Here is a 16,880-nt window from a genome sequence, read left to right on the forward strand (position 1 = left end):
TTTTAAATAATGTAAGCAGTGAATAAAATTGTATTTAGTTAATAGTTAAAATATATTATTTTATTTTGTTTAGTTAAGTTAATATATTTTTTTTAAAATCCATCAAATCAAAGTCAGTGTCACACAGAAAGCCGTGTTTTAGTAAGTTTTTTTTATTTTTATTATTATTATTATTATTAGATATTGACCTTTTTACAAGCTTAAATGAAGTAACCCTACGAAAATTACAAAATATACATGACTCAAAAATACATGCTGTTTTTCACATGATTATTTATATGTCCAAAATGCACTTGAGCTTTAGGTCAGCACACACACTAAATTATTTCCATTTTACCAAAAATCTACTTTGAGTGTAATGCAGATAATAGAGCAACAAATAGTAAAATTGTGCAGTTTATCACAGCTTTGAATAATTAAACATTAAAACCACAATATTATCATATAATTACCTACATATTGTTTTAATATTGCAGCGCTATGTTTGCCATAAAGAGATGCCAGACATCCGTCCAAACAGATCATTTACATGAAGACATCATCCCTCAAACAAACCAACTGTCAAAGCGAGTCAGTGTAAACGTTCCTGGCACTGCAGTTGTCTCGCTTTTGGAAAAGGCATCAGATAGATTATGTGGATATCTGTCGAAACATCTGCCTTATATCAGCGCAGAAATTCTCACCTCTCTGTCATCTGGCAGAAATCTTCTGTGCTGTGAGCTTTCCTCTCAGCCTCAATGGCTTCATGATCTCACGATCAAGTGCGTGATGGGAGCTTCGGGCGTGTGGGTGATTGTCATGGCTGTGCGTGTGTGCATGCATGAGCTGCTGTTGTCTTTTGATGGATACACCCTCATTATCCACATCCAGCATTTCAACAGTCACTAATGGATTACATTTACAAAAAACTGTTTTTCTGCTTGAATCTTTTCAGTTATTCAAGAATACATTAAATATTCCTACAGATAGTAATGAGTAAATCTCTTATTTAATGTAGATGTTTTAACTTCTTAATATTTTTGTTGTCCTTAAACGGATAGTTCACTCAAAAATGAAAATTAGCCCATGATTTACTCACCCTCAAGCCATCTTAGGTGTATATGACATTCTTCTGTCAGCCAAACATAGTTTTTTTTTTTTTTTTAAATATCCTGGCTCTTCCAAGCTTTATAATGTGAGTGAGGGGGGGTTAATAAACGCCTTCTGAAGCGAAGCGGTTTTGTAAGAAAAATATCCATATTTGTATCTTTATAATACCTTAGGTCAGGGGTCACTCTTCCCTTCCTTAGTGTTTATAGTTTATCTATTTAATAACCCCCTGGAGTCGTTTGGATTACTTTTATATTGGATGGATGCACTTTTTTGGGCTTCAGATTTTGGGCTGCCATTATAAACCTTGGATTAGCCAGGACATTTTTTTAATTTAACTCCAATTGCATTTGTCTGAAAGAAGAATGTCATATACAACTACGATGGCTTGAGGGTGAGTAAATCATGGGCTAATTTTCATTTTTGGGTGAACTATCCCTTTAATATTAAAAAGTTTTTATTAAATGACAAAATTATTATCTGAGATTATAATGACAAAACAGGCTGTTAGGCTTGTAAATTATATTTGGCACAAGTCATTTGGTATGATCTTTTATTATTGTTGTTTGTTTTTAAAAAAAAAAAGCAAGCAGTGAAGACAATTTGACAGATAAAAGTTTTCAAATATGAATCTAAAAAATATTAACGATAATAATATTATTAATGATAATAATATTATCAAAATCAAAGTCAGTGTCACTTGCAGGAAGCCATGTGTTTGTAAGTTATTGTTTATATATATGTGTGTGTGTGTGTGTGTGTGTGTGTGTGTGTGTGTGTGTGTGTGTGTGTGTGTGTGTGTGTGTGTGTGTGTGTGTGTGTGTGTGTGTGTGTGTGTGTGTGTGTGTGTGTGTGTGTGTGTGTGTGTGTGTGTGTGTGTGTGTGTGTGTGTGTTAAAAATTTTGCCTTCAAATATATGCTTAATATTTTTTTTAACTAAATGATTAACATTTGAATTCAAGGTGTATGGAAATATTTAATACTTGTTTTCTGGATAGTCACTCCACCACCTTATTTGTTTAATGAAAATGGCATCAACATTAATAACTTTATATTCTAAAATGAAGGGCCCTATTATACACCCGGCACAATGCAATGGCAGGCAAAATGCAAAGGTTTTTTGCGAGTTTCAGCCCAGCGCAGTTGTCATTTTCATGTCCAGTGCCAAATGAAGTTTGTTTAAATAGCAAATTCACTCATGCTTTTGTTCTCACTCAAGCGTCTGTCTTTCCGCTCAAATTCTTCCATGTAAATAGTGAATACGCATGGTGCAAGCGCAACTGGCTTTTAAAGGGAATGGGAGATGACACTCTGATTGGTTTAATACACGTTACACCCAAAACACACCCATGACTGATTAAAAGACTAGATTCAACACTTTTGGACCATGTGCCTGGCGCGCTGACCGCGTTTTCCATTGTTAAACTAGCAAAAGTGGATTCGGACACACCCTAAGTGCACCTGCGGCATGCGCTTCAGACCATGAGCTCAGATCGTTAAAATAGGGCCAGAGGATTCAAAGAACTTGTTTTAAACTAGATTTTTATCTTTTCAGACATCCTTATTTGTCATTGACCCATGAATTATTGTTGCTTGTATATTATAATGAACATCAGGCTGTTTTTACAACGTAACAGCAAGAGCTGATCAAGGCTTTACACGTTGATTCAGATTCACACCGATTTCAAATCAGTATAGTGCTGTAACTGCAGCATGAAGCTGTAAAACTGCAGGCAAAAAGAAGTGAGTTTCTGCGTGTCAAGGAACAAGAATGGGAGGAAGGGAATATTTGAGGAATGTGGGTCACGTGCAGACGGAGACCGAGCGTAAGGATCATGGTGTCACTTGGATAAATGAGTCTGAGAGTGGCTGTGAAGTGTGTATGGAGTGATATGTGAAGTGAGTGTGTGTTTTCATATAAAGGAATGTGTTGTTTATAGATGAATGTATGCACACTTCACTTCATCTATGAACACACCTCTGCCCTCTCACTCCATCTTTATTTGTCAAGCGCTGACGTTTGTGAGTCTGTTACACTCGAGCAGTATTTGTTTGCCGATGCCTCATTGTTTGACATTCGGTATTCTAATGCAGTGACATTGAAACATTTTAAGTGTAGTTAAGTGTACAAAAGTGTTTAAATATTTTTGGAGCCGACTGTGTATTGAGCATTATATCAGTTATATTCAGGACCATGTTGTAGCTTGTGATGTGAACTTGTGTCCTCATTTCCTGTATTTAGAAGCTCATTTTGTTCGACTCTGTCGTGACATACCTGTGAGATGGCACTGGTGGCGCTGCTCTGGTATCAAGGGTGAAGATGGGGTCAGACATCAGTGTTAGTTCAAGCATGCTGACAGAATGTTTCGTCTCTTTTTATTCTCCCCGTTTCTCTTTTCCCCCTTCGCTTTTTCTTCGCAGTCGCCCCGGACAGCTGAAGGAGCAGGCTCAGTCTGTCGTGTCTCCCGGAAATCTCCCAGAGGACCCTGAATGTCTCACGGTGCCCAAGTACAAGCGAGATCTGGTGCAGAAACTGAAGATCCTGAGACAGGAGCTGTCCCAGCAGCAGCCTCAGGCGGGACACTGTCGCATCGAGGTCTCGCGTGAGGAGATCTTTGAGGTGAGAATGACAATCCAAACTCGTACTGATGAGTGGATTCTTTATATTTAAGGAAGATATGGCAGCAAATAATCTGTTTGGAAATATATTTGCAAACATTAAACTGCTTATAATTAGAATGTGGTTATATTTCAGCTTTTTGACAATATCCAATATATATAAACTGCCATTTACAAATGTGGGGTCTGTAAGATTTTATCTTTTTTCGAAAAAGTTATACTTAATATTCAGAAAGAGTGCATTAAAATGTATCAAAATGTATATGTTAAAAAATATTTCTAAATCAATAAAGACTGTTCATCAAAGAATCCTGAAAAAAACTGGACAAGAAAATCCACAATTTTACTGTTTTTTACTATTTTTTTTATCAAATAACTGCAATCTTGGTGAGCATGAGAGACTTCTTTCAAAAACATTTAAAACCAGAGGAACAATCATATCAAACCAACAGCCATTGTAGTCACATAGATTCAAAATGTTTCATTTTGGAAGTAGTGAATAATTTTTACTTTCAAAACATAGTAAAAATAGCAATATTTGCCTACTAATACACTACCAAAACATTTAAATATATGAACAATATCATGTAGACTTCTGTGAACATTTTGGTGGTGATGCAAATTAATCAGTTCACTGAAACATCCGGCAGGTTGGACATCCTATCTTTGCATTCGGACTGAATGCATTGATTGGACGAACATTTTTGGTCCTTTTCGGACTGCCACAGAAGATACATGAACAACTTTTACTTTTAATATTTAGATCACTTCTATTATTGATTGCTATCAGGATGTGAAGAGACTTTCATTCAGAATAAAAAAGTGTTTATGTAAAAAAAAACTTTAAATCAGTATTTTTGTATATTTAAAAAATCTCAGTATTATTAAAACAAAATACATTTACTCACGAAGAAAAAACACATGAAATATTTTTCTTAGAGTAATCTATGAAAAATAAGTGTTTCTTTTTCATCCCATTGGCAAATGAAAAATTTGAAAATGCATAAATCTCCCTAAATGTCATTAGATTTATCTTGTCGTTTTGCGAAATGTAAAGTGTTTAGATGATTTTTACTGTAAAACAAGGCTAAAATACTGGTATAAAATGGTTTTATACTCAATTTATCATCCATTAGGCTAAAGTTTCATCCAGACTAAATCCACCTTATGATCTTTTTCATGTTCCTGCTTCTTTTCACCAACATTTTTATTCTCTCTACTGCATGTCTATCCAAAAGAGTCAAGTGGCCAAAACAAATAAAACTCTCACATTTATTTATTTGAAGTATTTGTATTGTATGTTGGCTTTTTGCGTACTCTGCAACCTCTCAACCAATCACAAAGCAGCAGAATCCACCTTCACGGTGACTCAAGCTGTGTCTCATTTCATTTAATTTCGAAGGCTGTGTCTTCTGGAGGACACATCTTGTGTAGGATGCAGGGAGTCCTCCGGAGTGTCCTCAATCAGTATTAAACGAGACGTCCTTCGTAGGACACACAGACAGGAAGTATCACGTTGCTATGCCAGCACATTCAGCCTCGTTGCGCTCTCACGTCAGTTATATGAATGAAAATTACTATGAAATGCTTCTTGTCTTGACAGCAATGTACTGTTCTAAACGTTTAAAAAGCACTAAACAGTTGTAATCCTCTTTACCATAACTATCTGTTGGAGGTTATAGAGCTTAAAAAACAAAAACAAGCTTAAACTACTTACATTTAAACACCACATCAATGCTTGCATGTATATCTGGTGGTGGTGCAGTTTTTTCATATAATATAAATAAAAAATATGATGGTTGTTCACGGCAATGCAAAGAAGGATACACCTCATGCACACTCTGAAATCCTGTGAAAGAAGGACGCATTCAAAGGTCGCGTTTGGAGTGTCCTACTCACTTTTTTTAAAATGAGATGGCCTTATGACGTAAGCAGCCTTCAAATGAGACCTCCGGAGGACGCAGCCTTCCGAAATGAGACACCGCTTCAGTTGTCAGCTCTGAGACGTGCCGTCAGCTAGGAGGCAGATGGGATCTCTGTTGTTGTTTGAGGGTGTTAGTCGCACCAGTAACACCTGTCAGTATGAACCAGCCTGTGAGAACGGTTATGAAGCCCAAAGGTCTGGTTAAGCCTTTAGCATATAAGGCCTTTGAACTCTGCTGGATGTTACCCACAAATCAGTTTATGCGTGGAAAAACCATTATGCGTCAGACATGATGTTAAACTTCATTAGCACACAGCGAACACCATGCCGAGTTCTGTAAATGCTGCGTGTCATGTACTGCACACACTTCTGAGTCTCATCTCAGTTCTGTTGGAAAAACATTTATACCCCCCACCCCCACCCTTCGCTCAGCTTGAAGTGATTTTTGGTCTGTGCGCCTGTCTGGTCATCTGTTTTGGGGTGTTTAAGGGTGTTGAGCTGGATACGCACAGGCATTTCTGGATGCTGCATTCCAACATGCTGCGCTCTTCTTTGTTTCCTTTTTTATGTATTGTGTTTTCTGCTCTTGTGCATATACAAGGGTTATTACAGTTAACTAAAACTAACTTAAATTAAACTCTTTTTTAACTTGAAATAAAATAAACATGAACTAAAATGAAATAAATAGTGTAAAAGTATTAAACTTGTACTATTTCAGCTAGTTGCCAAGGAATCATTTCTCGTTTTCATATAGTTTATTTTGATGTACTGGTACTAAAATAACAACAATTAAAATGAATAAAAACTGTATAGACATAGACAACAATAACTAATCAAAATTACAAAAACACAACAACAAAAACTATAACAAAATAAAAATAAAATAATTCAAATATATATTAATAGTATCTCAGTGATACTAAAATAAACAGGCATTATACTTGACAGTTGTGTGAAGCAAAAGAAGTTTGACAACAAAGTTTTTACTAAGCCTATAAGTGTGAAGTTTCTCTATTATGACTGGTGCATCCTTATAATGCAGTAGTGAAAGATTTGTGACCTTTCTGTAACTTTTCATAAATATCACCTCTGTCTCTCTACTATTTCTTCAGGAATCATATCGGCAGGTGATGAAGATGAGGCCGAAGGACCTGTGGAAGAGGTTGATGGTCAAGTTCAGAGGAGAGGAAGGTCTCGACTATGGTGGAGTCGCTAGGTATGAGTTTTACACTGAGCAAAAACATTCAGGCACCCTGTAACTTATTGCCCTCTAGTGGTTAGAAATTACAACATGTCAAATCCCTCCGTTTTCCTCATCTCACCAAAAAGCCACGACAGTGTTGATTCTGGTATCAATAAGAGCTGTCATGATTTTTATGCCTGCAGACTCTCCACTGTTCTGTATTTTTATTAAATGGGTGATTCGCCAGATGTTCAAGAATTAGCTGCTCCGTTTCAACCTTTCTTGTGAACTAACCTATGCCACTCTTACACCGTACACACGTCAATGTAGTCGGAGCCTTATTTTACCATACACAGATATGACGAGACACGCACGGATGAATGACTTGCGTACGCAATTCCCCATGAAAACCACCCAGCAAAAAAATATAACCACTTATAATAATTTACTTACTTTAAAATCTGGGAATGACAAAAACACATTTTGGAAGAAGGATTGATGATGTATTGACTAAATTGTTAATTTTGAACAACAAAAAAGCTACATAGTGTGCTTTTTAAAGCTGAGCATGAACTCAAAAATGTTGCATTCCTAATACATGTCCCTGGTCTTATTGTAAATGATTCATCCCTAAACATTACTCAAAGGAAAAATGTCTTTATAAATTTGATGAAAGATGTACATTTGTAAGTCTGAAACGACTTTCCTTTTCCATTGATTAACCACCTGTTTATCACGTTCCACAATCCAATCAATTCCAGATAGATCAAATCAACTCCTAGCACACATTTTTGTATGGTATCCTGTTCAGTGATTCCTGCATCACAGTATGGCAGTAAAATGGGTTATGAATGCAGTTTTCTGCTGACTTTTAAAACTTGTGTGTCCATCTAGTGGTAGAATTGGAGTATAACAATGTTACAGTGGGCCATGTTAGACCTGTGTGTGTTTGTGTCATAGGGAGTGGTTATACTTGCTGTCGCACGAGATGTTAAATCCATACTACGGACTATTCCAGTATTCACGGGACGACATCTACACGCTACAGATCAACCCGGACTCTGCCGTTAATCCTGTAAGTGGACCTGGAGCTGATATTCCTTTAATAAATGCAAGCACTTTACAAAAAAAGCACTCATCTTTTATGTATTTTTTAGGAGCATTTGTCCTATTTCCACTTTGTGGGGAGGATTATGGGAATGGCTGTTTTCCATGGCCACTATATAGACGGAGGCTTCACTCTGCCTTTCTACAAACAGTTGCTAGGGAAACCCATCACTCTGGATGACATGGAGTCGGTGGATCCAGACCTCCACAACAGCCTCGTTTGGATCCTGTACGTCTATGCATCTCTCCTTGCTATAAACAGGGTTACTGTTTTTTATTGTGCACTCTCCCTGTTCAAATAAAAGTAATAATAATAACAACATATTTTAAGCCTAAATAATGAGGGTTTTTTTTTTACTACTTTTTTATTATTATTAAAAATATTATTGTAATTATATTATTATCAGGACACAGAAATATTTCCCCGTTGCAATATTATACATTATATTAAATAGTATATATGAGTTTAATGTAGTAATGTCACTAAAATTTCAATCTCGTTAACTTAATCTGACATCTGACAAGCCACTCACACAATGCAATGCCCTGCCTCTCCCACTATTAATGCATTATACACATGTAAGAATAAACCATCTAAAACACTTTGAATAATCATACTACTGAAACTAAAGGTGATCTGGGGATTTAAATGATGAGTGCACTTTCACTTTGAGGAGGGCGCTCTTCAGATGATCAGTGCAATCAATCACAGTTCTAATAGCAAGAACTCCTGTCAACATGACTGTTCCCTAATCTGTGAATGATTAGCTCATCCAAGAATGTCAATTCTGCATTTACTCGCTCTCGTGTTGTTCTCAAGCTGTTGGACGTCCGTGTTTACTACAGCATCTAAATTTCGTCATATAAAGCCATCGTGTCTCTTCAGAAAACGTGGATGTTGATAAGACCACTCAGTTGATTATTTTTATGATGCCTTTATGACATTTTTTGGATCTTTTGATGTTTTAGAGCAATGGACTTTAAAGGGAGGGACAGAAACCGCTCAGGTTTCATAAAAAATAAACTTAATTTGTGTTTGGAAGTTAAACGAAAATCTTATACGATTATTTAATTATAATTATACTTTATAAATACAGTTGAGCTGACCCTTTGATAAAACTAACTCTATATCACAAATGATATAGTCTAAATCAACTATATATAGCGTCACATTTATATATTGTGATATAACGATGTATCATAAAACCCCTATCCATTAAAATATGCACTTAATACAATTATTACTCACTGTATTTTCAGCAGAAGATGGACTGGAATGATTCATGACAGAAATATTACTATGCATAATAATAATAAAACATAATAGTAAATTATAATTACATGTTATAATTGTATTATATGCTTGGCTTATATTGTTTTTTGTTGTTTTAATGGAGAGTTGATCCCACTGTATATTAGGTATCTTTAACTACCATGTACCTACATTAAAAAATTAATTGTTAGGTACTTATTGTGTTCATATTTGAAATGCAAAACACATTTTCTGCTTTTAAGATGTGGTTATAGGTTTTGTGGAATGCTATTTACAAAAATTAATTACAGATGTAATTACATGCATGTATTTTTAATATAAGTAACAACGTTTATATTTGTTTGTAGGTATAAAGATAGGTGACAATTTTTTTTATATAAAACTTCCTTAATATTAATGTATAAGGAAACGTGTCTATTTTTTATTTAAAATACACCTGATCATTTGAATCGCCAGGTTTGTCTATAAAAACAATTTTTTCTTGTTTCTTTTTTTCTTCTATGTGTGTATTTAGAGATAATGACATCACGGGGGTGTTGGACCACACGTTTTGCGTAGAACACAATGCATACGGAGAGATCATTCAGCATGAGCTGAAACCCAACGGCAAGAGCATCCCCGTCACCCAGGACACCAAGAAGGAGTATGTGAGGTGAGCATGGTCTTGAGCTGTCCTTCAACACCGTCCTCTTCCCGCTCTGCAGATGTCATTAAGCTGTTTTTGCACAGGCTGTATGTGAACTGGCGGTTCCTGAGAGGCATCGAGGCTCAGTTCCTGGCCCTGCAGAAAGGGTTTAATGAGGTCATCCCACAGCATCTACTCAAGGCGTTTGATGAGAAAGAGTTGGAGGTATGAACAAATCGGTCCTTTAAAATGACCATTGCCAACCTTATAGGGTTTAGTTCACCCAAAAATGAAATTGATGTCATTAACGACTCACCCTAATGTCATTCCACACCCGTAAGACCGCCGTTCATCTTCAGAACACAGTTTAAGATATTTTATATTTAGTCCGAGAGCGTATCTAAGTGTATGCACACTATACTGTCCATGTCCAGAAAGGGAATAAAAACATCATCAAAGTAGTCCATATGGGACATCAGTTAGTTCATTAGAATCTCTTGAAGCATCGAAAATAAATTTTGGTCCAAAAATAACAAAAACTATGACTTTATTCAGCATTGTCTTCTCTTCCTGGTTTGTTTTTAATCTTCAAATAAAGATTCAAACGGTTGTGAATCAGCGGATTGATTCATGATTCGGATTGCGTGTCAAACTGCTGAATTCACATGACATTGGCGATCCAAATCATGAATCAATCCGCTATAAAGTCGTAGTTTTTGTTATTTTTGGACCAAAATGTATTTTCGATGCTTCAAGAGATTCTAATGAACTAACTGATGTCCCATATGGACTACTTTGATGATGTTTTTATTTCCTTTCTGGACATGGACAGTATAGTGTGCATACACTTTCACTGAAGGAACAGAAAAGCTCTCGGAATAAATATAAAATATCTTAAACTGTGTCTGAAGATGAGTCTTACTGGTGTGGAAAGACATTAGGGTGAGTCATTAATGACATCAATTTAATTTTTGGGTGAACTAACCCTTTAACGATGAGCAGAGTTTAAAGTGTTTCTCTTACTTTCAGCTTATTGTGTGTGGACTGGGGAAGATCGACATCAACGACTGGAAGTCCAACACCCGTCTTAAGCACTGCACGCCTGACAGTAACATCGTGAAGTGGTTCTGGCGGGCCGTGGAGTCGTACGACGAGGAGCGGAGAGCCAGACTGCTGCAGTTTGTAACCGGCTCCTCCAGAGTCCCGTTGCAAGGATTCAAAGCCCTGCAAGGTACCCGAGGTCACCCGTTTCTCATTTAGGATCTGGAAAGGAAGCGCAGACTTGTGTACAGTTACATCAGTTTAATATATTAATTACAGTTACTTCAATTTGATGCATGGATGGATGGATGGATGTATGTATGGATGGATGTATGGATGGATGGATGGATGAATGGAAAGGAAGCGCAGACTTGTGTACAGTTACATCAGTTTAATATATTAATTACAGTTACTTCAATTTGATGCATGGATGGATGGATGGATGTATGTATGGATGGATGTATGGATGGATGGATGGATGAATGGAAAGGAAGCGCAGACTTGTGTACAGTTACATCAGTTTAATATATTAATTACAGTTACTTCAATTTGATGCATGGATGGATGGATGGATGTATGTATGGATGGATGTATGGATGGATGGATGGATGAATGGAAAGGAAGCGCAGACTTGTGTACAGTTACATCAGTTTAATATATTAATTACAGTTACTTCAATTTGATGCATGGATGTATGGATGGATGGATGGATGGATGGATGGATGGATGGATGGATGGATGGATGGATGGATGGATGGATGGATGGATGGATGGATGGATGGATGGATGGATGGATGGATGGATGGATGGAAAGGAAGCGCAGACTTGTGTACAGTTACATCAGTTTAATATATTAATTAGAGTTACTTCAGTTTGATGGATGGATGGATGGATGGATGGATGGATGGATGGATGGATGGATGGATGGATGGATGGATGGATGGATGGATGGATGGATGGATGGATGGATGGATGGATAGATAGATAGATAGATAGATAGATAGATAGATAGATAGATAGATAGATAGATAGATAGATAGATAGATAGATAGATAGATAGATAGATAGATAGATAGATAGATAGATAGATATGGCTTAGGGTTTCAAATCATATGTTTATTATCCAAATAGTTTTAAACTAGAGTCTATCCTGAAAACATGGTCAAGTTTAAAGAGTCTTAGTTACTTGAAATCACACATATGTATTTGTACTAAAACGCTGTGTGTTCAGGTGCTGCTGGACCACGGCTCTTCACCATCCACCAGATTGACGCCAGTCCCAACAACCTGCCCAAAGCACACACTTGGTAAGCACATTTCTATAGACTAGTGGTCAACCAATATGGGTTTTTCAAAGGACAATGGCAATATATAAAAGAACAACACGACATATACAAATTTGTATTAAAAAAATTTTTTTTAATAAAATTCTTTACATTAAATTATAGAACTGTTTAAAGGATTATACACTACCATGCATTCAGAAAAATCATGCTTTTATTCAGTGAAGACAGATAAAGAAACCTTGAACCAAATTTTCTGAGATTTTATCAGAAGTATGTGTGCTGAACATCATGGAAGACAAAGTTACTGTCTGTTAGTTTTGAATGTGGGAGAAAACTAGTTAATTTTAAACCTTTTTGCTCTGTTTTCAAATTCCTGGTTTAAATTCGTCTTCATTTTAACGGCATAGGCTGTGACGCTTTCTCATGCTATACACTGCAAAAAATGGTTTGGGAAAAAATAACTCAAGATTAAGAGAGTTTTTGCTTAAAATAAGCAAAATAATCTTCCAGTGGGGTAAGAAAAATTATCTTATAAAACAACTTAATTTTTCTTACCCCACTGGAAGATTATTTTGCTTATTTTAAGCAAAAACTCTCTTAATCTTGAGTTATTTTTTCCCAAACCAAGACAATGTTTTACTTGTCTAGTAAATGTTTCTTAATGTAAGAATTTTTAGATATTTAGACTAGAAACAAGACAAAAATACTAAGTAAGAAATGTATTTTTTTGCAGTGTATTGACGGCACTGACTCATCGCTGATGTATAATTCATGAGACTGCGTGTCTTTTATCCTATGAGAAGACCCGTTGCTTTATTCATGACAGCGTGCACTTAATTATTCATGAGAGCACACGTTGATAGGCGTTTTCCTCTGACTGCTGCCATGACAAAACCATGTGTATATTGTGTTGCATGTGCATCTGTGGGAAGTTTTGGTGCTTTTAATGAGAGCATAATAAAATCTGAATCTTCTGGTCTGAATCATAAGCCGTTGATGTGCTGTCGGTCTCCCCTCGACCCCTCCACTCCACCGCTAAACCACACCCACTTTTATAGCATGTTTCAAAACTGTGGTGAGAACCAAGCGGCAACTTCCTCCAGTTTCTCTTGAAGCCAATACAAAAGTGACTTAAACCTGCAATCCCTCGACTGGCCACTAGGGACAGGCTCCAGAAGGGAGCAGAATCTCATTGAGCTCTATGTTAAAATGCCCAACTATACAGCAGAAAAAAACATGTTTCCAGCCTGGAACAAATTGTGGTTTTTGTCTATACGGCTAATTTTGCCCTTCATGACAACTGTGAGGGGGGTGAATTTTTTTTATAACTCATTCGTTTACATTATATAAAGCCTTATAAAGTTCTGCATAATTAAGGGCGTGGCCACTTTGAGTGAGTGACAGACGGATAGCCATTTATCCTCTGTCGTTTAGTCATTGTGTAACCTCAGCTCCGCCCATGTCCCGCCTCTTTGCCCATTTCCTGTGTTGTGCAATGACACACTGCCAAGATGGCAACGGCCAGCTCGTCTCTACTTTACGCTTCAAAACTGCTCTGCAGAATCCTATGGGTGAAGTCTCAGACACTACGTCCATATTTTTTACAGTCTATGATGAGAATTGACTGCTGCTGAAACAGGGTTTCATGACCCTTTAAAAGTGACAAGACATCTATAATGTTACAATTTCTATTTTAAATAAATGTTGTTGTTTTCTTTACTTTTTATTCATCAGAGAATCATCAACTAAATGAATCAAAGTTTCCTTAATATTAAGCAGCACAACTGTTTTCAACATTGATAATAAAAAAAAAATCTTGAGCAGCAAATCATCATATTACAATAATTTCTGAAGGATCGTGTCACTGAAAAGCTGAAAATTCAGGTATAATACTGATTTTACTGTATTTTTGATCAAATCATTTGATGAATGAGCATAAGAGGCTTTCTTCCAAAACTCTTACCGACCGCAAACTTTTGAAATGGTAGTGTATGAATATAAAAAAAATATTGTAAAACAGAAATTGATCTAGCTGTCCATAGATTTTGAAGCCGATGTAAGAAAGCACTAACACTTATCGTGGTTTCACCTGATACAATGATCTCAAATACGAAACAGTAAATAAATCAGTTATTTTCTGCACGCAAACCCACCTGACACTATTTTCTTCTTTTCACCTCCGCTTCAGCTTCAACCGGATTGACATTCCTCCATACGAGAGCTACGATAAACTCTACGACAAGCTGCTGACGGCCATCGAGGAGACCTGCGGCTTCGCTGTGGAATGATGGTCCACGGCTGGCGCACGCAGAGGAACCTTTCTCCAGGCGGGACAGTCCTGTCAGTCAGCCGACAGATGTATGGGCCTCACGGGGAAGCTCAGACGGATTATACCGCAGCACTCCACGCCTGATGCTGCTATACAGATCTTTCTACATTATTTGAAAAGAAGAGAAGAAAACAGTGGATCTTTTCAGCTGCTAGTAACTCTTTTACTCATTATTTTGGAACCTCCTCTTCCTTTTTTTTAAAGTCCATACTTTGATTTTTAGCATTAAGACAACATATTAACAGTATTTCATGTAGCATTTTCACAGACTTGACTTTAGGAGAGGCTGAACTTTAGCGGGGCACGGAGAGCAAAAGCATTCCGGCATAAGCTAGCGTAGAAGCACTACTGTCCTTACCGAAGACGAGACGAGAGGAAGACGCCAATGTCAACGGAAATACTGCGAAATTTGTCATCTGGGACTTGTAACTTTTCTTGTTGCACAGGGTGCTGATCTTCGGCCCGCTTGGACTTTAGCAAGCCGCGAGATGACCTTCCTCTCGATCAGGGAACTGGGCTCCGCTGGCCTCTTCTGGGCTGCCCTACACCGGACACCATCTTGACTACCTGTGCTCCATTCCTGGAGGCCGGTGGCATCCACAGTCTGACTTATAAGCTTGTTGAAAGTGAACGAACGAATACATGAATTCTTAGGTAGGTAGGTAGGTAGTCTAGCTTTATTTTTATACGGTGTGTGAGGACAAGGTTAAAAGGATAAAATAATACAGATATAATATATTGGCAACGTCGCAGGAACCGTTGCCGATGTTTCCAGAGCAAAAAAAAATGAAGTTTTAAAAAAGGATGTGCCCATTGAAAAAGGCTTTAGTGACGTTGGCATTGGCTTGCTTCGAATGTCAGACAAATTCCATCTTTTTTTTTTCTTTTCCTTTTTAAAGAAAACTAAAAATTGCGAAGAAAAACATTTTAATATGCATTACTGGTGTCCACTTTTTTGGTAATGGAATTCTAATTAGTCTCTGATGTCAACTGAACCCTTTAAAAGATTTAAATATGATGAATATGTATGAGCATGTAAATGAGATGTGAAATGTCTTCCATTTCATACCTTCTCATTATATTCTTACGTTTTTGTTTTTTTGTTTTGTTTTTCATAAAAGAAGTAAATGTTTACCCCTCATGGAAATCAAGGGAGATGAGTGTCTGTATCAACTTGTTATTTTTGTGATTTATTATTAACCCATTGTAGTACCAATTTATTGAACTTTTTACCATGCAAAAATGTCACTGGCCTTCAGTGAGCATTACAAACGAACTGCAAGGAGGATCGCTGTACTAAAGAGAACAAGAAGCAATTCTATCTTTTATAGAAATACATCAGCTTTAGGTGTAAATCTAGCAGAAAACAGCAAAAGCATGTTTAATGTGCTCTTTGTAAGCCTCCTAAATGCACAGCTTGAAAACCTGTTTCTTCAGGATTATTAAAAGAAACTGCATAAATAAACAAATGCAGTTTATATATATATATATATATATATATATATATATATATATATATATATATATATATATATATATATATATATATATATTGTTGAATGTTTCTGAGATGCTGCCTGTCTATAGCAATCCTCTATGACCATGGACTGTTGTTAAGAGTTTGCATACGCTGAAAATGAGCTACACATCTTTTGTTACTTTTTTTTTTTTTTTTTTATAAATTTGAGTGTGAAAGAAGGTGAAAAAAAAAATAAAGCCTCTGGATGGATCAGTTAAATATTCTGAGATGGTGCTTTGTATAGTTATAGAATATTGTTCATATATGTGGGTCACTGACTGTCATTTATCTTTAATTTAATTAGATTTAAAGAAAAAAATATTTTTTTTTGCACACACACTATATAATGGCTGTATATAATAGGCAAAGAATCTATTTACCAAACTCTTTATGGACTGAATGAGTATATATTTCATTTAAATCTGGTGCACACAAAAAGCTCTCTTTTGTTTTCTCTTCTTTCAACTTTTTTTTTTAACTGTATAAGTAAATAGGCCTCCATTTGAACTGGACACCCTGTTGACTTTGATTGAGAGGGTCGTTCCTTTATAGCATGATTTACTAGCAACACTTTTAACTTTCATAGCTGACCAGTGCAATTTGCTAAATGTAACACACATTATCATTTTTTGTAAGAGTGTTTTATTTTTGTGTGTAATTAGATCTGATTAAACTTGCCTTCCTGATGGGATCACTGTGGCCGCCTGGTTCTGTATGACTGTGTTTAAATAATGCAACAACAAAAAAATATAATTCCTTCATAGAGTTACCGACCGATAATTTCAGTAACTGGGTTAAAAGGGATTCTGTGTTGTAAGGGGTTACATCCTTGTAACTGCAATACGAATGACTAAAAATGCTAAAGTATCAGGTTTGGTATTGTGG

At 36.4% G+C, this 16,880-nt stretch overlaps 1 protein-coding gene across 2 annotated transcripts in view; it reads left to right on the forward strand.

Annotated features, from left to right (window-relative positions):
* smurf2 (SMAD specific E3 ubiquitin protein ligase 2) overlaps positions 1 to 15,926 on the forward strand; it is a 64,533-nt gene extending 48,607 nt beyond the window's left edge. For both annotated transcript variants that reach the window (XM_067459197.1, XM_067459207.1), the window contains exons 12-20: positions 3,511 to 3,709; positions 6,745 to 6,848; positions 7,776 to 7,890; positions 7,973 to 8,151; positions 9,710 to 9,847; positions 9,925 to 10,045; positions 10,850 to 11,051; positions 12,093 to 12,168; positions 14,336 to 15,926. In XM_067459197.1, coding sequence (XP_067315298.1) covers positions 3,511 to 3,709; positions 6,745 to 6,848; positions 7,776 to 7,890; positions 7,973 to 8,151; positions 9,710 to 9,847; positions 9,925 to 10,045; positions 10,850 to 11,051; positions 12,093 to 12,168; positions 14,336 to 14,435 — 1,234 coding nt within the window. In that variant the 3' untranslated portion in view covers positions 14,436 to 15,926. The remainder of the gene's footprint in view (positions 1 to 3,510; positions 3,710 to 6,744; positions 6,849 to 7,775; positions 7,891 to 7,972; positions 8,152 to 9,709; positions 9,848 to 9,924; positions 10,046 to 10,849; positions 11,052 to 12,092; positions 12,169 to 14,335) is intronic.
* The last annotated feature ends 954 nt before the right edge of the window (positions 15,927 to 16,880 follow it).

This window comes from Pseudorasbora parva, chromosome 2 (genome assembly GCF_024679245.1).
Source record: "Pseudorasbora parva isolate DD20220531a chromosome 2, ASM2467924v1, whole genome shotgun sequence".
NCBI lineage: Eukaryota > Metazoa > Chordata > Actinopteri > Cypriniformes > Gobionidae > Pseudorasbora > Pseudorasbora parva.